This window comes from Rhagoletis pomonella, unplaced genomic scaffold (genome assembly GCF_013731165.1).
Source record: "Rhagoletis pomonella isolate Grant_MI unplaced genomic scaffold, Rhpom_1.0 Rhpom_scaffold_00002, whole genome shotgun sequence".
NCBI lineage: Eukaryota > Metazoa > Arthropoda > Insecta > Diptera > Tephritidae > Rhagoletis > Rhagoletis pomonella.
The window spans coordinates 6,411,362-6,436,622 of NW_023458556.1; the positions used below are offsets into that span (position 1 = coordinate 6,411,362).

The 25,261-nt window shown below is 36.8% G+C and overlaps 2 protein-coding genes across 2 annotated transcripts in view; one reads left to right on the forward strand and one right to left on the reverse strand.

Moving 5' to 3' along the window:
- The window catches only part of LOC118734416 (probable phosphorylase b kinase regulatory subunit alpha), a gene marked incomplete at its 5' end in the record, with an annotated part of 36,702 nt that extends 15,818 nt beyond the window's left edge, over positions 1-20,884 (forward strand). The window contains 8 exons of the mRNA XM_036464139.1: positions 5,711-6,082; positions 7,075-7,317; positions 7,597-7,764; positions 18,905-19,077; positions 19,146-19,229; positions 19,310-19,577; positions 19,653-20,247; positions 20,451-20,884. Coding sequence (XP_036320032.1) covers positions 5,711-6,082; positions 7,075-7,317; positions 7,597-7,764; positions 18,905-19,077; positions 19,146-19,229; positions 19,310-19,577; positions 19,653-20,247; positions 20,451-20,556 — 2,009 coding nt within the window. The remainder of the gene's footprint in view (positions 1-5,710; positions 6,083-7,074; positions 7,318-7,596; positions 7,765-18,904; positions 19,078-19,145; positions 19,230-19,309; positions 19,578-19,652; positions 20,248-20,450) is intronic.
- Positions 20,885-20,894: 10 nt separating this feature from the next.
- LOC118732946 (T-complex protein 1 subunit beta) lies at positions 20,895-23,706 on the reverse strand. Its single transcript, XM_036462075.1, has 4 exons — positions 23,594-23,706; positions 22,371-23,060; positions 21,493-22,120; positions 20,895-21,432 (listed from the first exon to the last, which is right to left on the reverse strand). Exons 1-4 carry the CDS (start codon positions 23,594-23,596, stop codon positions 21,146-21,148), a joined length of 1,608 nt encoding a protein of 535 aa, XP_036317968.1. The 5' UTR covers positions 23,597-23,706; the 3' UTR covers positions 20,895-21,145.
- Positions 23,707-25,261: the final 1,555 nt, after the last annotated feature.

Genomic DNA, 25,261 nt, shown 5'->3' on the forward strand with positions numbered 1-25,261 from the left:
CTCTTAACTCAAGCTAGCTGGAGGGACGCTAAAATGACACAAAAAAAAACTTCGAGACACTTAAACTTTTTTTGGGTCGTAAACATGAAATGGTATTATAACTTTGGTCCGATGTTTGTAAGTACCAAAATAAAAATAGATAGACCCATTAAAATGTATACTTAAATGATCAGAACGTCGAGCTGAGTCGATTTAGCCATGTCCGTCTGTCCGTCTGTCTGTCTGTCCGTCTGTTTGTATGCAATCTAGTCTCTCAGTTTTCGAGATATCCGGATGAAATTTGGTAGGTGGGTGTATTTTTACAATATATTAATCATTTGTCGGAATCGGAAGAATCGGACCACTATAACATATAGCTCCCATACAACTGATTGTTCAGATATGATATTTTTCGTTATAACTTCTCCATTTATGCAGCTAGGAACATGAAATTTTGCAATACTTGCACCCATTATCAACAGAAAACTTAGAGTGAAAATTGCAAAGATCGGGTCATTTTTACATATAGCTCCCATACAAGTGATTGTTCAGATATGCGATTTTTTGTTATAACTTCTGCATCTATGCTGCTAGAAAGATGAAATTTCGCACTATTTTCACTCATTATCAACAGAAAGTTTACAGTAAAATTAACAAAGATCGGGCCACTAAAACCTGTTTATTGCCCCCATAGAACTGATTGTTCAGATATTGGGATTTACTGTAAAACTCCTTTATTTAGACAGCTAAAACAAGCTACATTTCGTAAGCTATTTTTTAAATCTGAGAAAATCGTCAAAATTTATGCTCTTTATCTCTTATACCTCTTATTATTCAGATACCAGTTATTCGATATATCTCCTTTATGTAGGAGTCTAAACCCATTAAATTGTGTTACCGGTTTACATACCGATCACACAGCAGTGAAAATCACTTAGATTGGTGCTATATAAGGTATATCATCCATACCTCTGATTGTTTAGATATGGTTTTTCATATATGTATCTCCTCCATCTATGTATTCTGTAAATATATAATTTTTTTCCAATTCAGGAATCTATTATAGTAAAGTAGATGCTCATGAAAGGTATGAAGCCTTCGGCATAGCCGAAGACAGCGCTGCTCTTACTTGTTTTTTACTAAAGTTTAGTTAATTATATAATTCTACATACATATAACACACATTTCAAATTTTGTAGAGAAATCAAAAAATTTCACAACAAACTTTTTATTCATAATTTTTATAAAAATACCAAGTATGCAATTTTGTAGCGAATTAAATTCTAGTAATAGGGTTCGCGTTGATTTTTGATAATACATATTTTTTTGCCGACGGTGTTATTTTCTTCCATACAAAACAAATTTAAGAAAATGCGTGATACCGTCAGCAAACAAAAACTATCATAAACCTACGGTATTTTGTAGACACTGCAAAGCTAGAAAACTCGAGCAAAAATTGAGATATGCGGGTTTCCAGTAATCCAAGGTAGGTTGGTATTGAAAATGGGCGAAATCGGACTGTAACCACGCCCACTTCCCATATAACGGTAATTTCCAGAAATACGAAAACTGCGATATTTTAGTAACTACTGAAGATAATTCACTCAAAATTGATATTTACAATAATTTTTAGACGAAAAATAAGAATATTATAAATTTTTGGAAAATGGTCGTAGCCACGCCCACTTATGGTTACATGTGTATATCTTGGTAACCGCTGCACCAATTTCTTCCAAACTTGGCACAGTTGTTGGCCTTGGTACAGCATACTAAATGGCCGAAAATTAAAAAAAATCAGACAATAACCACGCCCACATCCCATATAACGGTAATTTAGAGAAATGCAAAATCTTCGATAAATCAGTAAATATTAAAGCTAATTTATTCAAAATTGATGCTTGCAACAATTCTTTACGTTTATAGTAAAATTTTGGAAAATGGGCGTGGCACCGCCCACTTATGATCACATATATGTATCTCGGTAACCGTTCTACCAATTTGTACCAAACTCGGTACGGTTATTGTGCTTGCTACATAAAAGCAAAACGTTGAAAATTATTGAAATCGGACTAAAATTACGGCCGCTTTTCATATAACGGTAAATTTCAGAAATGCTTGAAACTTCAATATTTCGAAATTTAAGGACGCTAATATACTCAAAATTGATACACCCCGGCTTACCATCTAGCGGTAGGTTTCGGAAAGGTGAAAAAACATATATTTAATACTTGCGCCGGGTATTTAATGTTCGGCTCCGCCCGAACTTAGACTTTCTTACTTGTTCAAAAAATACTGTACTCTAAAAAATATATATATTCTTTCAGGGACCGTAACGGTTATGCTTTTTTTTTTCAAAAAAGTCAAAAAATCGTTATTTTTTCACCAATATACATATATTTTCAGTCAAAAATAAAAGTTACAAATTGACTTTAATTTTTTTGGTCAAAAACAAAAGTTAACACTTGACTTTTATTTTTTCGGATATTTGACTGAAAAAATAAAAGTCAAGTTTTAACTTTTACTTCTCACTGAAAAAATATCATCAAAAAAAAAAAAGTTTAATTGCGGACTTTTTTGAAAAAAGTAAAAAAAAATTAAATCATGTAGGATTAACGTTCCTTGACTAACAAGCATCACATTGCTATATACAAATGTTAAAAAGACCAATTCTTTCCGACTGACTTTTTGAGTTGAAATTTTGAAAATAACTATTATTTTCGATCCCTCTATTTTTTTAATGGAAATATTGCGAAACGAAATTTTTTCGCAGTAATATACAGTTTTATCTCCGAAAAAAGATACGAGCGTTAATAATGAATGAAAAAAAATCAAACTTTAACATGGAAAATGTTACTCATACGCCAAGATCGAGTATGGCCGTGTACATGGCGTATGAGTAACATTTTTTCTTGCTTACATATTATTAGGGGACTCACAAGACGTGTTAAGCGTCGTAAAATCGTAAGCTTAACATTTTTTACGCTAAATAATGATTAAAATGCTTTTCGAGGATTTCTAACTACACCGAGATATTTTCAAACTCAGAGAAAATATATCATTAGCTCCCACTAAAACCATTTTAACCGTTATTTTACATACAACAAATTTACGCTTAACATTTTACGACGCTTAGCATGTCTTGTGAATCCCCTATATGTATTTTATACAAAAAATTATTCGCGCATTTGACCATTCACAATTTGTTTATTTATCCATTGGTTTTCATCGTCAATGGCTTAACTTTTTGGCAAAAGAACACACTTTAATACAAATGAAAAAAATTACAACAGATTTGTTATTTTCTTAAAGTTTTCCTTGTTAAGGTTTGAATGTTTTTACAAAAATGAAAATATCTTTGGGAAATTACCTAATCTGGATGCAGATCCACAGTCTACGACCCAATTAAGTTTACGTGTTTCGGCGTTTTTTGTATAATTTTAAAAACTTGAGATTTTCCCTACAGTGTTATTCATATTTTTTCTTTTTGGACCTAACCCGCAGACCAGTGTGTAATGGTGCAAGCAAACATTTTGCGTATGAAAAAATCGACTTGTCAAATAATCAACATGTAAAGGCATGTACAAATTTATTTTCCAAGATCTTGACCTCATTACCGTAAATACCGGTTTTCCATACAAAATTAAGCAAATTTAGGAAGTTTACGTGGTTACGAGGCATTTACACATTTACAGGCCTATTCTGCTTTGGTAACAAACATTTTGTTACCGGTAAATAAAGTTACTGTAAATTTTTAAACCCTTTTCGCATTCTCCACATTCTTGTAACCGGTAAATTTTGGTTACTATCTCATGAGCAGGTAACAAAATATTGCCCCGTGAAATATGCAACACCAGAATTTTCAACTTCATAGCTGAATTTGCTGAATAAATTAAAACGTTACCAAGGTAAATAGAATTACGGTTGCAAGTGGTGATTGTTGGTAAAAAAATTAGCTTGCTACAAAATCGTCGGTTACAATCAGAATAGGTCTGTATGAATTTCCATATTGTTTTCATGATCAGTTTATCAGTTCGTGGAATTTATTTATTTTTTTGTATTTTACCGCATATCTTTGGACTACGTTAACCGATTTCGATAATTCTACTAATACTAATACTAAATTTTAGATTTAGATCTGGTCATTGGATCATGAAGAAATTAACCGTAATCCTAAATTTATATATGAGAATTGAAGTCGGTTTTGTTTTTTGCTTAAAAATTACTTGTTATGAAAATATTTGTACATACATAGTTCATTCTATAACATGAATCTGCATAAACCAGATAAATCAATATTTCACACTTTATATAAAATTCGCGAAAATTCAATAAATTTGCCATTAAATTTTCAAACTTTTTAATAAGAATGTTTAGAAACTTTTCGGGTATGCAGTTTTATAGCCCATTCAATTGCAAGTATCTAAAATTTTCCGTTGATTTTTGATAATTTTTTTCTGCAACTGCAATGAGCAATGCTTTCAACGAAAAAATTGTCAAAAATCAAAGAAGAAGAAGAGATAGACCCATAAAAAGATATTCCAATAGGCTCAGAAGGAGGAGCTGAGTCGATTTAGGCACGTCCCGCTGATATTTTTAGTAATGATGTCATAAACTCCCACCCTGAGGCTGCTAAGAAGATGAAATGTTGATTTATTTTCACATTCATGAATAGAAAGCGTACACTTAAAGTAGTTAAGATCGTGTTATTATAACTTATAACTGATTGTTCAGATATGATGTTTTGCTTTGAAAATCCTTTATTTAGACACTCAAACCGTGAAATTGTGTGAGCTACATATTTACTTATCAGCCATACAAGGTCTACTGACAAAATCATCAAGTGCGGGGCTCCATAAAATCACTGATTGAATACTTTAAAATTTAATATATTTATGCTAAAAATGTAATAAGTATTCGATTAAAGTTACAATTTATGAAACGTATCACATAGCCAAAGGCAGCACTTAAGGTTCAGTTAGTCCAGACTTAACTTAATTTACGTAAGAATTCGTCAATGATTACTCAACGTCAACTTAGCCAGAAGCGAAAATATTTTGTTTTTGTATTTTCCTTTTCAGCTGAGTTTCACTTTACCGTCTATAAATAAACCTGAGCGCAAAAATATATTGCGTTGGCCAATATATTAGGTTGCGTTACGTAGATTAAGTCTAGACTAACTGAGCCTTTACCTGTTTTCTTATGTAATTTGACTCTTAAATGAAGTTGAAATTTGGTGCAAGATTTTTAACAAAATTGCTTATATCTATTATTATTAAAAAGCATACGCCTTGTTTTGTGTGTATCCGCTCCAATTAACTTCCCTTTTGTTACTAAATCGGTGTATCAATAATATGTACATATGTAAATAATAGAACTACGTAACTACATACATATCTATGAATAAAATATTATGTTTGTATGTGAACGCGAATTTTCGAACACCCTAATACCAAGCTAGTGAGATCGAAAGTCTTAAGAAAGAACTTAACGTAGACAATTCAATCAAAAATTAAATTCAATGAAAATCTTAAACTTAGCACTATTCGATATTATTTGCAAATTTGTTTCACATGTACGTAGATATCATACACAAACCCATACATAATTATATATGTAGATGCTTGTCTAATAAATACTAATATTGTATTTTAAAGGAAACAACTTTGATTTAACATTTCACTAATTTTGTTTCATTGTCCAACGCTTTGATGTTGATACATATGTAATTAACTTGAAAATTCTAATATGATTGCAATGTTTCACATATATGTAGACCAAGATAAAATACCTCTGGCCATGATTCAGACAATGCGTAAGCTCAAGTCCGGCTATATTAATGGCACGCGTGTAATGTTGGGTAATCTCAAAGATTTCCTGAATACGTCAGCTATCACAGACCTCAGTTTTTTGGGCAGCACCGAAGATGGCTACCCCGATCGCCTACATCCCGATGTCCAGGCCTATTTGGACGAACATTTGTTGCGCTCATTCAGTCATCGTGGTATGATGAAGCTACACGGAGGCCACCTACGACCGCGCCAGTTACGTAGGCGCATGTCTTGCAAGGGTGCCATTAAAAAGACGCGTTCGATAAATGTCGATTGTAAGTATTAAGTGGCTAGATTTGCAAATACATATCGTTACCTTAAGGCCCTAACTCATTTTCGTTTTCGAACTCAGCTTTGTAAAAAAAAACTATAAATGAATCACTTAAAACCTGGGGCGGTAATCATTATGAGTAAAGTAATTTAAATCGGCATTTAATCATTATTTTATGATTTTTATTTTTTCGCCTAAAAATATTAATTATTATTATTGAGCAGAGAACGAAAATAACCGCGTGCGTTCAGAAATGCATCAAGCCAAAGCCGGAGCGAAAAAATAAAAGTCCTAAAATAATCATTATTTTTGTTAAAAAATAAAGATATCAGTAAGAATAATTTCCTTTGAGCGAAAAAATATAACTCAAACATTAATTATTATTTTTAACCGACTGCAAAAACGGAGACCGTTATCAATTTGTCAGAATATATATATTTTTTCTTTATGTATGGTGGCCCCTTACTAATTTGGTTTAGATCTGATAATTGGATCATGAAGAAATTAACGGTAATCTAAAATTTTTGTATGAGAATTAAAGTCGGTTTTGTTTTTTGCTTAAAAATTGCTTGTTAATGTTTATTTGTTAAACTCGAAAAAATAAAAATCATAGAAAATTGGCAGTAGGACGTACGGACACAACTACGTGAGTACAGTTAAAAACGTTTTACAACGATTACAACTTGTTAATTTTTTTTTTGGTTAAAATTTAAGAAATTATGATTATTTTCCATCTCTGCTTGAAACTTTATATATAATTTGAAGATAATTACACCAACATTAAATTTGTTAGATTGCTCTAAAAAACTGCGTTTTAAAGACATTCACAACTAAAGAACTTAAGTTTTGCCTTAGTTTTTTATTCGCTCTTTAAAAACGAAAACTTTAATTAGGGCCTTTCTATATTAAGATAACGTTATGTATAGCTAATCCACACACATAATAACTATCATTTGATACGTGTATGCATGTGCGTATGTATGTATATTTTAATAGCTGACAACCTGGGTATGGAAGGGCCAACACCATTAATAGAAAGGCGACTTTCTTCGGTGGTGCCACCGCCATGGCTGCAATCAAATAAAGCAAACAATATCAGTGTATTTGACACAACACCGGAGGAAGGGCCTCCTAATTTGATAATAGATCCGCTGATTCGCGAAAATATCTATCCCATTGACCCACATCATAATCGCTCGGCTATTGAACGTCGCAGTGAGTTTACAAGACAGCAAGAAAGTTAGTAGTGTGTTTAGTTCGATTAGTTGCAGAAAACTGTGAAGAAAGCAATAACTGTAAATTAGTCCAATTGTAATCGAAATGGAAAATGAGACTGGAGTATTGGAGGTTTAATAAAAAGTTATTGCTTCTTCGGAGTTGATAGATATTTAGTCAAATGTGTAATAATTTTATAAATTTTCGATTTGATTTTTAATTTCTTAATTTGTTGTTTACTATTGATTTATTATTGCGCTTTTGCGTTATGATTTGCCGTTTTAATCCTGGTACATTCATCAGTACAAGCTATACCGAAAATTCTCGTTCAACGCCATCGCACGGATACAAATTTCGCTGATACAGAAGTGGAGGAACTGATAGCAATGCTGCGTGAGACGGAAAATCTCGAAGAACAAGGCGACATTTTGCAATACTTGGTCGACACCCAAGGTTTGGACTTCAATACGGGTAAGTTGAAGATACTACTATTGAATTGTAAAAAAAGGCACTAATTGCAAACTATGGAAATGGGTCTCGTCCACGTGCACAGCATACATACACACACACATACAGATGAATACATACATACATACATATTATATATCTTTGCAAACTAAATACAAAAGGATCACAACTCAAAATTTTTCAATATATACTACATACATTTAAGCTACGTATGTATATATGTATGTATGACCTAAATGGCTATTCTTCGAAGTAAAACTAAAGTTTCATGTAATACTATCATAATCTCTTCTGTCCAAGCAGTGTTTTTGATCTCCTGAAACTCGTATGATTTTAGAGTTGTGACTTTTGAATTTAGTGTGCGATATGCATATACATACGTAAGTTGGTATACATACATACATATGCACAGTATTTGTAAATACACATAAAATATGGGTGATGGAAAAAAATTTTACGCGAAAAGACATAAAGTTGAAATTGGAATAACTAAAAGAACACACTAAATACACTTTAAATAATCTTATGTACCATGTAAATAATTTCATTCATCGTTATCACAGAACTGTCTTACAGTCTATTCCACTTCAATTTTTTAATTCGGTAATTGCTTAGTTTTAACATACACTCACTCACTGTAAATCTGTGCTTGTAAATTTATTTATACAATATGTATTAATTCGAGTTTCTTCCATTTTTTTTTTTTTTTTCAAAATACTTTTTAATAAATAGCTGGCTTAGGTTTGAAGAATAAGGATTCCGGTAAGTCATAACTATACTTTTTTATAATAAATAATACTAGAACACAGCCATTCCTTATTCCGGCACCTTCCAAAAGCACATTGTAAATTAGATACTCGTATATACATATACATACATATGTATGTATGTATTAAATTTCAATTTCCAAATTATATATCCATACAGACATTATTTTTCCTGCTCTTATAAAATGGCTTAACTAATTATTATAATATATCGTTCGCCTCATGTCAGAAACATGAAAGTGTAAAAATTAAAATTTTGGGAAATCAAGCTGTCGAGCCCTAACCGCCAAATTAACGTAAGCGACATTTTTTTCCAAATTTCCTTTTTGATGCAGAAATGCATCTAGATTCTCTAGGAATATTTCTGCATCAAAAAGAAGATTTTGAAAAAAATGGCGCTTACGTTATTTTGGCGGTTAGGGCTCGATATATACATGGTATTCTGAGTTTTGCTATACATAGAACATCCGAAGGATAATCAAGACAACCCAATAACTCGAAATTGGTAAATTTGCACATTCATGCTTCTGGCATAAGGGGGACCATATGTATGTATGTATGATTCAATAATAAAAGGTTTGCTCAGAAAACAGCTTTCTCGCTGCCTCTTGATAAAATCGGCTCCCTTAGCAAGGCACTACGTGTGGGTGTGTGTGTGTGTGTGCAACCTTTTGTAAGGAAGTGTCAAAACTCGAATGTCAGTAGTGAGCAAACCTTTAATAACACTGAAGGGATGCTAAAATGACAGAAGAAAACGCCGAAACACGTAAAATTAATTTTGGCTCGTAGATTACGGCCCTGTATATGGTTTTATAGATCAGATCATTTTCGCAAAATATTTTCATTTTAAATTTGCAAAAACATCAAGCTATCAACGAAGAAAATTTATGATTTCATTATTAGATTATATATACTTGGCGTATGAGTAACATTCCTTCCTACATAGTAGTCTCCGACCGAAGTTGGAATTTTGGCCGAAGCCGAAGCCGAATATTAAAATTAAGTTTCAAAAATAAATAATAGGTATGATGTTAGCAGGTCATTAGCAAGCATTATTGCATGCAACTCTAAGAGAAATATAGCTAAAAATTGCCGTTGACTTTTTAGAACGTTTTTTTTTTGCGGAGGGTGTTGCGAATTTTCTTCCATATAATGAATAAAACTGACTTTTATATGGAAGAAAATGAGCAACACCCTCCACATAAAAAAATAAAAAAAAACCAATTGTAATTTTTAGCGACGTGAAACTTGCACTTTATTGTATTGAAATTGAATGAATGGGCTATAAAACCGCATGCTCGAAATCTTTCTAAGAAAACTAATTAAAAACATCGAACTTTTCATGACAATTTTTTTTAAGTTTAATTTTTTGTGAACTTTTTGCAAGCTTTGAAACTTTTATTTATGTGGTGTCTGATATAGATCGACCCATATTTTAAATGAAAATTATTAACAATAAATAAAGATATGTTGCCAACAGCATAATTTTGAATTTTGCTGCTATTATTTTGACCGCAACTGTATCTCTTACTTTGTTTTTATGGTTTTGTCAATTATATGTATAATTTAAAAAGTGTTGCCATGAAATAAACGAAATTTATCATAAGCTTATAACTATTCTGAGCATTACTTCATATGCTAAATTGCACGACTCGACAACATTGGCATTGTCTACTGTCGTGCTGAAATAAGTAAACGACGAAAATCGTCGAAAATATGCAGTGCTGCCAAGTTTTTCCGTATTAATACACTAGTCGAGTGGAAATTTTAGGCAATGACGTGACAGTTTCGATACGATTCGACTCTGGAAAAACGACTTGCATTGGGCACGACTCTCGCAATGAGACTGAAAATTTTAGTTATATACGCCCACTCATCCGCAGTCAGTATATTTTATAGAACAATTCTCAACAGCAACCATATTAATCGCTGGTTTTTGTTCTAAGAGCCTTTCCATGATGAACATGAAGGAACTATTCCATCCAGTTGGAAGATATTGTATAAATTTATGTGTTGGTAAATGTAATAATTCCTGATAGGATTTTAAATATCTGCTGGCCGATTCACTTCTATGAAAATGGCACACTATTTTACGACATTTCTGTAATAATTCTAGAGATGAGAAACAACAACAGAATTTTAACAACTCATGAAATTACGTAACTTCACGACAAATACAACCCCTTGTGAATTGCGTTATTGTTCGGCATTTTCGGCCGAATAAGCCGAATACCGAAGCCAGGCCGAACCTTCGGTCGGACACTACTACATAGTCATATTTCATAAAAAAGAAATAATCTTTTATTTTTAAATTTTTTCCCTGTGAAGTATGCATTTTTTCATTCACAATGCAAACTTAAAACGAACATATTTTACGAAAATGAGCAGATCTAGCAAAACGATATACAGTTCCGTAATCTACGACCCAAAATTAAGTTCACGTGTTTCGGGGTTTTTTGTGTAATTTAAAAACTTGAAATTTTCCTTAAGGCTGATTTTCACTATGTCAAATTCAGTGGCATTTGTCGTCAAATAAGTGAAAACACATTGTCAAATTGGATTAAAAAGCAGTTTATCGATTGGTTTGGGTCAGGGTAGGTCTTTATTCGTGTACATGCGCTGCTAAATTGGCTATCTGTCTGTTTTTGGCCCATAATATCATCGGTAAAGGTATGGATAAAGAAAGGAGATAAAGTTGTGTCAAAATATGTCGCCAAATTTTGGCGTCAAAATATGACATAGTGAAAACCAGTCTTTACAGTGTTATTGAATCATGGACGATATGTAAACATAACTTTTCTAATATTTGGGATAGACAAGCTCAAAGAATCAAAGATGATTTTCCGCTTTCATACATATGTACACTGGCGATCAAAACCGAGTGCATGTACGACCTTTTATTACTTACAGTAACATAACTTGTTTAAAACTAAGCGGATTGCTTTGAAATTTTTAGAAATTGGTCCTTATTATCTAAGGAATAAATCCTAGTATACAGCAAAAACTAAACTTACAAATTTTTAAAAATTAATTTTTATTGAGCTTGAGGCCGTTTTTTAATGAAAACTTATTGTCGAAAAGCAACAATAATTTGAAAAAATTGTAGAAGTGATAGCTATTTCGGAAATCACCACATTTCCTCATCAGACTTCTTTCAGTAGGATTCGAACCGACGACCCCACTGACTCAGCCAGTTGCTTACGCACTGTGCTACGCAAGGCAACTCTATTCACTCAGTTTTGAACTTTTCTGTTTTCAGATCTTAGGAGGTTGATATCGAGAGGATTGTGGAGACTCCCTTGTTTATGAAAGCGATATTCATACGTCTGGGAATGCTCTCTACTGAGTTTTCTATGATTTCTCATGGAATATTACCCCATTATAATCTTACTCGCCTCCAAAGCTCTTCCATGTTACTAGGTGCTCGCTTGTGCTATGTTAATCCGTTCTCGACCACAGCGCTCAATTTTTCGATGACGTTGAGGTCTGGGATTTGTGCTGGCCACTTACGTGAAAATTTTGATCAAAGTCGTGGCTGCCAGCCGAATAGGATCTGAATATTGTTTTTTTTTTTTAAGCACCCCGTTTTTTATAAGCCATTGAATAACAGATAGTTACGTAATTCTTATTTTATTAAAGGTCAGACCTATAGTTTTTTAATTATTTGAGCATTGGTTCTCTTTATAGCTAGTTGTTGATTATTTCTACTGGAAATCCCTATTGAAGGAGCTTACTCATTGACTTTAAATAGCAAAGAAGGGACAGTTTTACCACAGAAGTTTTTAGCCAAGGTTCCAATGTATATTCCTATGCAAAAAATATTATCCAACAAGTAAACAAAACTACTGTTTTTAAAATTTTAGCTAAAAATAAATTCCCCAAAGAGCCCCATTTGAAACTATTCGAACGAATATATATAATAGGTGGCATACGCGGTACGTCTGACTCGCGAGTCATTTGTGCACGTGTTGACTCACGTTCGACTACACACAGTTGAATCATTCAGAGTCATGCCGGGAGTCATGTTGGTGTAACTAACACATATTTATTTTCACAAACACATCCAAACCGACTCACGAGTCAGACGCACCGTGTATGCCGCCCATAACATCAAAAGCAAATCACGAAAATTTTGTTAAGAATTACAGTGCACACTTTCTTCTTTTGTGTCTAGTAGTTTTTTTTTTAAGATTGGTCCAAAAAAATCATAATAAAGAAAGAAGCCAAAGCAGGTATTTAAAGCACAAAAAAAAATATTATTAAAAGGACTATGTTCTCTTTGACGTATGTACGTCAAAGGTCAAGTAGAAGTGGAAACTTTTATGGCTGCCCATTGATGGCTCGGTGATATAGCTTAAGAAATATTTTTTTAAAGACATTTTTATCAAAGTTGATAACATTTGACCAGTTTTGTTACACAAATACTCCTACGACCACGGGAAAAAATATTGGCTACAATATGTATATTTTTTTTTTTGCCATATATGCGTTTTATCGGTCCACTTGCAAAATATTCGCATTCGCAAAAGCTCCGCATTGATTATTGCGAATGCGAAAGCGAATGCGAATATTCGCAACCACCCTGGTACATACATATGTACAAGTATATCTTACATATGTTTGTACATACACACGAATATACATATGTACATACATGTACATATGTAGTTTGAAATAATTTTATTTCTTCACTGAAAGCTGATTTTGGGACCGGCGGCAACGGCAAAATTAAAACAAGAAATCTATTCTCGTCGAACTTCGTCAGATGAACTTCGTCGTTGCTTTGGTTGTGTGCAATCTCATATACCCAAATTCCTTCCGACGAAGTTCGCTCAGCGAATGGATTCTGTTTATATTTTTATAAAAAGAAGCTCGTTTGTCAGTTTTACGGTAAAAAAGCCTTTTTTTAAAGAAAAATATGTATACAGTCAGTCAATAAAGTTTAGGTACAGCGCATTTTTTACAATACCGGCAACTATTTTGTAAATATTTTATTTTTCGCAAATTTTTTATAAAAATATGGTTCATTCTACAACAAAAACCTGAAGAATTAGAGTTCCAAACCTTGTGCAAAATTAAAGGAAATTCTGGAAAATTTCACTCAAATATTGCACTTTTTATTTATGCTCTCTAGAAAAAAGTTTACTATGCAGTTTTATAGCCCATTCAATTTTAGTATAATTAAGTGCAAGTTTGAGGTAGCTAGAACTTACCATTTAGCGAAAATTAGCGAAAAATAAAATATTTAGAAAAAAGTTGGCCGTATTGTAAAAAATTCGCTGTACCTAAACTTCATTGACTGTATACATATTTTTTTATTTTAGTTTCATTTAAGGCACATTGAACAGGTAGTATACCAGTACCGCAGCTGATTAGATTTTTTTAAATTATTTGGTCTCAAAAATGTAAAATATTTTTAATTTCTTCTCACAAAAATTATAAATTTCAAAATCTTTTTGAATGTGAAACCTTTCCCATACACAACAAGCGATGGAAAAGCAAAAATGTTCTATGGATGCCACTATCCAATTCCTATGTAGAATTCCCTGGTGATTCCGAAAATCGAGATCATTTTTTTTTTATTGATACCTTTTCAGCTTTTAAAAATAGTGGTTTCACTTAATCACGTATATCTTACGAACCAATTGAATAATCGTAATACGAGATACGGGAAATGAACGAAAGCAAATGAAATTCTCCATAAACTGTATATATATCACTTTTCGATAGCCCTGATAGTTTATGAGAAATTGATTTTGTCGTATAGTGTTACTGTATTACAGAAATACCCCGTAGCGAATGTCATGCATTAGTCACTTAAGTGTCTTGTACGGAGTACACCTGCACGACATTGTCACCAGTGTCATTGTCAGCTATATGTCGTTTAGGATTCACAGCAAGTGCGACGATGTCCCGCGACAGCCGGTTCTACGTACCGGAATGACTTGGGTTTTACCCGACCAAGGGCTGTTGTTTCGGCGATCTAACCCCGTTTAGGTCGACGAAGTATCTCAGAAATTGTTCGTCCATAGGGCTACATTCGCTACGTATTCTTCTGCTCAGGGCTGGCATCGAGTCAAACCCAGGGCCAGAAGCCTACACCGGCTTTGTATGCCAGAGACGACTACACCACAACTCCACCTCAGTCAAGTGTAATGCCTGCGAGGGGTGGAGTCACCTTAGAGTCTGCTCAGGATTACGGACACATCGGCAGTGGATCACGTCGTATATGGCCCCCTGCTGCTCAAACAGAGCAGCCTCCACGGCTAACCCCAGTCCACCTGAGCAGCCCCACACAATCACCACAGCACAACAACATAACAACACAATAGACCATATCACAACCACGACAGACCACAGAACACACACAACCGCACCACTACCTACACGCCACCGCCAACATCTCCTGGTTCCTCCTACAATCTGCACGGTATGTCAGACCAGAATATTTCGTAATGTGACATCAGTCAAGTGCAACACCTGCCTTGGCTGGTGCCACTTTAAGGCATGCTCAATTCAAGCGCCTTCAATTTAACTGTAACGGGCTTCAGAGCAAGATCGAGGAGATAACCGTCTTCATGGGAAGGCATGGTATATTGATAGCTGCGGTCCAAGAGACGAAGTTGCACAGCAATTCAACACTGTTGAATTGAGCCGGGTACAACGTGCACCGTCGAGATCGCGAGCGAGATAATGGTGGTGGCCTAGCGTTCATCACGCCCCACACCGTGCAGTATCGTCTCATCGAAGCAGACATCGACCGCAGGAATACCACCCTAGAATGTCAGTGTATTTCTATCCGGTCAGTCGATGTTGAGCTCGAAATATTTAACATATACATACCCCCTGTCACCTGCTGCCCGGCAGGGCAGGGGAACTGACTTGGCTGAGCAGATAGTCGATTCGACATTCTGCACAATGAACGACGACGCACCCGCCAGGATTATGGGCAGCTGCTGCAGCTCGCCAGACATAACAATAGTCAGCGCTGGTCTGATAAACAGCATATCATGGCGACCTATGCTGACTTTGGCATCAGACCATCTGCCCATAGTCATCTCGATCGATAAACCAACCGACTTTGCTTTCGCGGAACACCGGACCTATATCAACTTTTCTAAAGCTGATTGGAAACGCTTCGCAGAATTTACTGAAAACACCTTCGCTGCTCTCTCCACACCAACCGACGTCCACCTTGGTCAACGTAAGTTCCGCAGGGCTGTCACCGCTGCTGCAGCTCGCTTCATACCGGCAGGATGTATTACGGACCCACGTCCAAATTTCCCTGCTGAAGTGGCCGTTCTAGCCGATGAGCGTGATAGCCTTCGTCAGGCCGATCCCGGAGAACCCCGTATCAGGGATCTTAACGCGGAGATTCGGCAACTAGTAAACGTACATAAGCGGAAGAAGTAGGAAGAGCATCTGAAGACCTGTAACTTCACCTCCGGTGTGAGTAAACTCTGGGCAACCGTGAGGTCACTGTCCAATCCGACGAAGCACGACGACAGAGTCGAAATTTCTTTCGGCGACCATGCTTCGTCGGACCCGGAGCGATGCGCGAGCTATTTTAGCCGGCAGTTCATACTGCATCCTCCGGTGGACAAAGCCAAGCGTCGAGTGACCAGAAGGCTGCACAAACTGCCAGCAACCTGTGCCCCCCTTGCTTTCACTTGCGGTGAAGTTAAGGTGGCCATCGGGAAGGCGAAAGCCTCCAAAGCCATGGGTCCCGACAGAATATGCATGCTGATGCTGAAAAATTTGGGTCCTGCGGGAGTAGCGTACCTAACGGAGGTCCTCAATCTGTCTATGGCCACTCTCATCATCCCAGACATCTGGAAGGTGGGGAGAGTGGTCCCACTGCTCAAACCGGGGAAACCTGCCAACAAAGGAGATTCGTATCGACCGATAACACTCCTTTCCCCGGTAGCGAAGACACTCGAGGCCTTGCTGCTCCCGTATTTCACGAACCACCTGACCCCAGTGAAGCATCAGCATGGTTTCCGTAAAGTGCACAGTACAACAACAGCACTTAACGTCATAAATACTCAGATAACTCGTGGCCTTAACTGTAACCGTCCCTGTGAGAGAACAATTCTAGTAGCGTTGGACTTGTTAAAGGCGTTTGACACTGTCAGCCAGTCCACGCTACTAGAAGATATAGAGGCTTCCTCTCTCCCACAGAGGCTCAAACGGTGGTCGGCAAATTATCTGAGTGGTCGACATTCGTCGGTAATGTAAGCAGCGAAAAATAAAACAGGGGGTTCCTCAGGGTGGTGTCCTTTCCCCGCTACTGTTTAACTTTTACATTTCAAAGCTCCCTCAACCACCAGAGGGAGTCTCGATTGTCTCTTACGCCGAGGATTGCTCGATCATGGCGACTGGGAATGGAATTGATGACCTGTGTTCGAAAGTAAACGGGTATCTCTCCGATCTTTCTCGCTTCTTCATTGCAAAGTGTCTAGCCCTCTCCCCTACGAAATCCTCTGCGACCTTGGTCACAACCTGGACGAAGGAGGTCAGGCTACCGCTGGGAATTCACGTCGATGATACACCAATTCCGACGGTGAATAATCCCAAAATACTCGGGAGTAACATTCGACAGCCTGCTCTCCTTCTCCGCGCACGCAACCGCTATTGTCAATAAAGTACAGAGCCGCAACAAGGTCCTCAAGTCGCTAGCCGGCAATACTTGGGGGCAAAGACAAAGGGTCTGATTATGCATACTTCGCATAACTTCGCACAACCATTTGTACGAATGCAATAAAAATGTAACTTAAGAAAATGTGAAGCAAAATCCAAACTCAACAGATCACTAAGTTTTTAAAAGTTCTGCTAATTTCTGGGTAATGGAATACATACAAATTAGATACAAAGTACATACGAAATTACAGTTTGAAATTTATGCGAAGTTGTGCGAAGTTATGCGAAGTATGCATAATCAGACCAAAAGAAACGTTGCTGGCAACATACAAGGCCGGCCGGTTTTGAACTACGCAGCACCAGTGTGGTCGCCGGGGACTAGTAGGCCGAAGTGGACGAAGCTACAGACAGTACAGAACACCGCACTCAGGACAGCGACTGGATGCCTCCGGATGTCGCCAGAACATCACCTCCACAACGAGGCACAAATGCTCCCAATTAAGGAGCCCAACATAATGCTCTGCGAGCAGTTTCTGATCGGGAGCCACAGAAGTGGCCACCCGAACAGACAGCTGCTTGCAGAGGAGCCCTCACCTAAGCACGTCAGGAGGCATCTATACGAACTGACGGACGAAGTCCATAGGTTCATCAAGCAGCCTCTGGACCCGTCAGCTTACCGACTGGCCCTGAACGGCATTCACAGGGAGTCAGTCTCGAGTTATGTAGACTCTAGACCTGTGAATGCCGTTCTAGGCACACGACCACCAGACATAGACGAGACGGAGCTTCATCTGCCTCGAGAGACAAGAACAACAATAGCCCAACTTCGCTCTGGCTACTGCAGCAGGTTAAACTCATACCTGAGTAGACTGAATGCGGATGTGCCATATGAGTGTCCGGCATGCGGAAAGACCCCACATGACTCGAAACATCTCTTCGCATGCCCGGAAAACCCGACAACCCTAACGGCCTTGTCCCTGTGGACCGACCCGGTGGAGGCTGCACGCTTCCTAGGGCTGCCGTTAGTGGAACTTGATGTAGCCGCTACAACAACAACAACAACAACATGTCACTAAATCCTCATTAGTGACGATGTCACCGGTGACCATTTTCGCTACTGGGTATTTTGCTAAACTGACTTTTATTATCTACCGTATGTATGTATACAATCAATCTTATACTTACGAACATATGTATTTTCTCTATCTTTTCTCTTCTACTTAAATGTGTCCACTTATGCATGTGGCATGTGATCTATGTCCCACTCGATCAATTTATTTTTTTGTTTTTTTGATCCGCACTCCCAAAATTTTGAATATTCATTGCTAATGGCCATGTCCTGTCTGTGTGCGAGCGTTCTCCTTTACGTGCATGTATGTGTGTATGACTTTGTGCGTATGCATGTATATGTATGTACATATGTATACGTACATATATGTATGTTTACTTGGGAAAAACAATGCTATGTACATATGTATGTATGTAAATAAAAATTAAACCACCATCTGTTGTCTGAATGCCCTTGTCCCTTTGTGTCTGTCTGCGCCCATATATTGTACATATATGTATGTACGTGCAAATGCATGCATTTGTGTGAATATATGTATCAATAGATATTGAGCACGAGGATGCGGACGAGGGCATTGCTAAGGACGAGTTAGGTGGACATACTGAACTCTTGCCAACAGTCATCATTGAAGCAAGTAATTTTAATTCTTCACTTCTTCCACTCGAAGGGATGCTGGAGGAAGGCCGCGTAGTTACGGTGCGTGATCTCCTCAAAGGCCTCTATGAAAAGGCATGTCAACAAAAGCTGTGGGGCCTAGTGCGTCACACAGCCGGTATGTTGGGCAAACGTGTGGAGGATCTAGCTAAGGCAGTAACGGACTTACTCGTGCGCCAGAAGCAGGTAATTACTTACATAGTTATTTAATAAAGATCTTGGGACAGTCTAATGTACGTAAATGTACGTTGTAGGTGACTGTAGGAATGCCACCAAACAATGAATACACGATTACAGCACCTTTACCGGAACTTGAGCTGCGCCAGCTAATTCACGATGTAAGTTAACGAGTCTTCCGAGTATCAAAATATACACACGTACATACATACATATATATGCTATGAATTCTCCGTCATAGACTTATGGCGACGATGAGAGTACCGCTATGCTTACCCAAGAGTTAATGGTATACCTTGCCATGTTTATACGCACCGAACCACAACTCTTCCACGAAATGTTGCGCCTGCGAGTAGGCCTCATTATACAAGTTATGGCTAAAGAATTGTCGCGTACCCTCAACTGTGACGGTGAAGCGGCTTCAGAGCACTTACTCAATCTTTCACCATTTGAAATGAAGAATTTGCTCTACCACATACTTAGTGGAAAAGAGTTTGCTGTAAGCAGTGGTGAGTCATTCCATACCTTTATAATACCGATTTATCTATTTCCTTTTATAATAAACGTTTTTTCTTTCTTCCCAGTTGCACGGGGCAATCTTTCCATCGTTAGCTGTAAGTCAAGTCGGGTCAGCAAGAAAAGCCAAATTGGTTTGGGCGAACAAGAGGGCGACGATGCGATTATTGCAACTATCGACGATCGTCAAGGTCAATGGTTGCGTCGCCGGCGCTTGGATGGTGCCCTAAATCGTGTACCACGTGATTTCTATTCTCGTGTTTGGAGTGTACTTGAAAAGTGCCAAGGGCTGGCTATTGAAGGTCGCATACTACAGCAGAGTTTGACGCAGGAAATGACTCCAGGCGAGTTGAAGTTCGCTTTGGAAGTTGAAACTGCACTGAATCAAATACCACAACCCGAATATAGGCAGTTGGTAGTTGAGGCTCTTATGGTGCTAACACTAATGACAGAACACAATATGGTTCCCTCTCTGGGCGGCATAATCTATGTGGAACATTTGGTACACAAAGCCAATCAACTTTTCCTAGAGGATCAACGGAAAGTCCAGGGCGATGCCATGTTGTGCTGCGCAAAGTCCAAAGAGGGCAAGGATCAACAAGCAGCTTCTGGTATGCTTCTGTGTGGGGGCGCTGCTTACATTTGCCAACATCTTTATGACAGGTAATATTCAGGGATATCACTGAATCCATAGTAGTCCGGTTTTTCGTAGTCTTTGGAAATGCTACCATTCAATCCGAATAGCTCTTTCGTAGATTTGTCGAAAATTGGACTACGATAAGTTCAGCAATATTTTTTTTTTTTTTATCAAATCATAGAATCAACTAACCAATGATCCCAAATTGCTCTTTACCATTTCGTTGTAGTGCACCCAGTGGTAGTTATGGTACAATGACTTATATGGCTCGTGCTGTCGCACTTGTGCTGGATTGTGTTCCAAAGCATGGAGAGATGGAATGTGTAATATCTTAAATCTGTTAACAGAAACTTCAGATACTTGGTCAGCCACTACTTCGCTCTATTGAAGCCATTATTAAGTCAGATGCTGGCTGCCGTCGTTTTTTTTTATTATATTTTGTGTGTTTTTATTTCGACTTCGAAGGTCTACATACATAAATGATTAAGCAACTACGAATTCAAAAACTATTTTACTTAAAATGCTCGAACGATAGTACGATATTTTAAAAGGATACAAATATTAATGACAATGTTTTCGACAGGAAGGAGCACATTTGACACCGTTTTTGGTATTTTTGCTGTTTAAGAGTTTTTATTCAAATAAAGTTATTATGCAAATGTATTTAAACAAATTTTGATTTAAGTTATTAACAAATTTATTGTAAATTAAAATGAGAATGTGCTTAGAGCTAGCACGCTATTCTGAATACTTCGTGCTGTAAAGTAATAGCTAAAACCATTAAGGGGCTAATTGGGTAATTCCAATTTCCATTTGTTAAATACAGTTAGGCGACCAATTTATTAGAACATTAGGGTGTTAAGTGAATTTTTCCATCTTTTTTTCCTTTTTGACAAAATAATACATTAAATAAGAACTTAAAATCTAACAATAACCTCGGTCTGGTACACGTCTTCGTGGTGCACATTTTATGATGTCATCAACACGTAATATCATCTCGGCTGCCTCAGCAGCAGACATTAATACCTGTCGCTTTACAGCAAACGATTCTGTGATACCGAGTTCTTTCATATCGCCAACTTTACCCTTTTCCATGTCCAAACCAGCTGTAGATTTACCTTGCGCATGTCCAGCACGTAACTCCGACACTAACTGCGCTGAATCATACCCAGCATTGTCGGCAATAGCTGTAGGTAATGCCAGTAAAGCTCCTGCAGAATGAGTAGCATTTATTGACCTTATTTGCCTAATTATGGTTAGAATTTACTTACTTGCAAAAGCTTCCATTGCGATCGCCTCCTTTCCGGCAGTTTCGGCAGCCTTTTTCAACACAGCATTGGCCATAAGCGCTTCAGAGCAACCGCCACCGTAAACAATACGCGATTCTTTTACCGTAGCTGCAAGAACACATAGTGCATCGTGCAATGAACGATCAGCTTCATCTATGATTTGTTGTGTAGCACCGCGTATCACAACTGTGCAGGCTTCACCTAATTTTACGCCACTGAAACGTAAAAGTGTGTCTTCGCCAATCATCACTTGCTCGATGACGTCACATTCGCCCAATTTGACCAAAGATGGGTTGTCGAAAGTCGAAACGATTTCACCACCTGTAACTAGTGCTAAACGTTCGATTCCATCGAAGTCGGCATGTTCAATGGCCATAACACCAGCGTCCGCGAATAATTGCTCAGGATAATTGTAAATAAGTTGGCGGTTGATGAAGACATTACAATTGTGGTTAAGTATTTTTTGAACCTTATCTTTCATTTTCTCCTTTTCTGCTAGTTCCAGATCGGCAATCTTTGCTAAAGAATCAACCTTGATTGTACTTCCGAATACTTTGATCTTGTCAGTATCCATTGGTGTATTCGCAATAAGAATTTTCGCTTTTTCAATCTGAGATTTAAAATTGAAACAGTTTCCATTAATGCAAACGTGTTAAAAATACCTTAAAACAATACTGCGTTACGTAAATGAAGAGGTCGTATGATTGATGATATAGTTACAGCATCAAACTCGTCAAAATGGCTGTGATATGGCTTTCGTATGTTACATAGTTCACAACCATCTCGACGGATTGATACAGAACATTCTTTATGGAAGTCTTGTTTTTAACGCATATAGAATATCTAAAAGTTACACTTACTCGCTGAGGTTGATGCACGCCTGGCTTCTTGTCTAATAGAAAACCTTCATCTAAGAATGAGTCATCCAATGTACCACCAGTCTTTTTGATTATTTGAATTGCATGCAGTTCTCCTGAGCCTTTAAGTCGCAAAACAGCGTCCACAGCTAGTTTTGAAAAAAATTCTTTGTGTTGATGCAAAATTTTCGACGACAATGTTGTTCTGGCAATGTTCAGCAAATCTTCCTTAAATTTTACATCATTTGCAGAATTGTCCTGGGAAGCTTTTATAAGTGCTTCTCGTGCCACCTCAGTAGCTAAACGCCAGCCAGCTATGATAATTTGAGGGTGTAGTTTTTGTTCAACCAATTTCTCAGCTTCTCGTAAAAGTTCTGCCGCTAACACTGTCACTGAAGTAGTACCATCTCCAACTTCTTCATCTTGAACACGCGACATGTCTACCAATATTTTGGCGGCGGGATTGTCTACACCCACCGCTCGTAAAATGGTTGCGCCGTCGTTTGTTACTTCAACTTGACCAGCATTACGGCCATGAGCTACTAGGATTTTGTCCATACCCTTTGGCCCCAAAGTGCTTTTAACGAGATCGCCAATGGCAATGGCACCTATAAATGACGACAGGCGGGCCATTTCAGCTTTCTCCTCTTGAGCCTCGCTCTTCAGCACACGCACTGGATTCAATGACATCTCCTGTAAGGAAATATACTGTAATTAAAATTGTTTCTACGGGACATTTTGTGGGTGTGGAAGAAAAAAGAATTTCAAGTTAACCTTACTTTTTTAGCATGATGGTGGATACAGAAAATTAAAGTTAATAAGGGAAAGCATATCTCTGCAAATTTTATACGTATTAACATATATATTTTTAGGGTCAGTCGATTGTTCCGAGCAATTAGATAGTTTATCATATTTCCAGAACTTTCTTTGATAGACCAAATACTTTATAAAATGCTTAAATAGTATAAAAAATAATATACATAAATACATTTTAAGGATTTAAAGTTAACATGGACATCACGCACAACACGTGTTTTTATTGGACACAATAATGTGCCTCATGCATTAAGCATCCGTGATGCATCTGCTAAAACACCCGGCATTATTTACAAAGTTTTGTCCTAGAGCACATTCGGCGAACCAAATATATTCAGCTCATATTGGCCCTTGGTGCAATAAAAACCATTTCTTATTTAACTTTTTATAAAATTTAGAATTTATCTCACCATTTTGATGATTTTTATTTTTCCGTCTGCAGCAACACCCAAAAACGACAAATGGAAAAAATAAAAATGGCGAATGAGTCAATGCTCCTCACGCGATACACACAAACAACCAAAATGGAAGTGTTGCCTTTAAAGTTTAAGAGCAGTGCTGCCAACTCATTCGTGTAAAAAATCGCTAGAAAAAATCTAAATCCCACTAAACAAAACCAGAAACATACAGTGACCTAAACAATGATCATGTGTTAATTTTTTTTAAATGTTCGTAATGTGCTATACTTTTTTTGTTATTTTTTTTTTAACCAATTTTAAATTAAATTGGCGCAATCTTGTATTCTATCATTCTTGGCCACCTTCTGTATTCGTTTCACCATGGGTAAAAGCGAAATACACAACTCAAGCGGCTTGACAAACCACCACTTCATTTCAAACGTGTCTCCTTTTGTTTTGAACAATTATAAAAATGAAGTTGAGCGAACCCAAAAAGCAAAACAAAATATAAAGGTAAATGGATCAGCATTGAACTGCGTCAAAATGAAAATAAGGGAGCTCGAATTTCGAAATGGGAAAGGTAGATTTGAAGTATGTTTGACAATCCGCTTGGGTGGTGTATTTTCACCTATCTCGTGATTTGATAACACTGCTGAATACTAAACAAGCATTCAAATAAGAGGTTTAATCTAAGTTATTATTTATTTACTCTCAAATTAAGTTTTTATTTAGAAAGTATTACAATCCTTGGAAGCTTTTATATTAGTAATTGTTGCAGTTAAAATGTTATTTGTACTGGGAAATTTTACTTTCGCAAGAAAAGCAACACTGCTCATAGTGCTACCATCCTCCCGTAATTTGTAACGTCAAAATCAAGTCCGCAAATGTTCGCTAAAACATGGAATAAAATAAGAAACTGGGACCAATTAAAAATGATTTTTTACTGCAATGGCAATTTGGCGATTTTTGTGACCTAATGACAATTTTTCTGTATGTTCAAATTGGCCTGCTTTTTAACTTTGAAGATAGTTACAAAAAAAATGCAGTGTAAACACTTGGTGAGAGTTTACTATTTCTGATAATATATAGTAGTCGTATCGAAATTATATCATGTAGCTGCACTAATAGTAGTTATCGATAAGTAGTTTTCTGTTTGTTTCACCACTATTTAAGCAGGTTTTGGCGGTCAATTCATAATTTTTACGTTGTGACCTTACATATTTTATTGAACGAAGGGAATTATGAAAAAGTTCTTTAGCAAAACTTGTAAGTATCAACAGTTTTGAATGCACATAGTTAAGTTGCAGTTTGAAAAAAAAATTAAGATAAAAATGTGATTTTATTGCAATTAAAGATATTTTAGTTAAAAGTAATGCGATCGATTTTCAAAAATGAGGTGTCAAATTAAAGGGCTTTGCTTTTACGTGGCTTTAGTTTTTTGCAAAGGGTTGCCAGATGTTGGCAAATCAAATTCCAATAATCGAGCTCTGAGATATTTGCGTTTAATTTCGTGAAATCGGCAGTACATGTACCGATTCTATTAAAAGAAAACGTGGGACGTAAATCATTGTCGTCTTGAAATAAACATCACGAAAGACGAGAAAAACAAAAGTCGATTATAATTATTATGAGAAGACGTAAATAATTTTCGTCTTGAAATAAACGTCCCGAGAGACGAAA

What these genes read in the sequence shown, in the direction of transcription:
- LOC118732946 (XM_036462075.1), bottom strand. An exon ending in GCGTGCATCAACCTCAGCGA is followed by an intron (nt 22,121 to 22,370) that starts GTAAGTGTAACT and finishes TTTAAATCTCAG; the next exon opens with ATTGAAAAAGCGAAAATTCT. An exon ending in CGCAATGGAAGCTTTTGCAA is followed by an intron (nt 21,433 to 21,492) that starts GTAAGTAAATTC and finishes CTCATTCTGCAG; the next exon opens with GAGCTTTACTGGCATTACCT.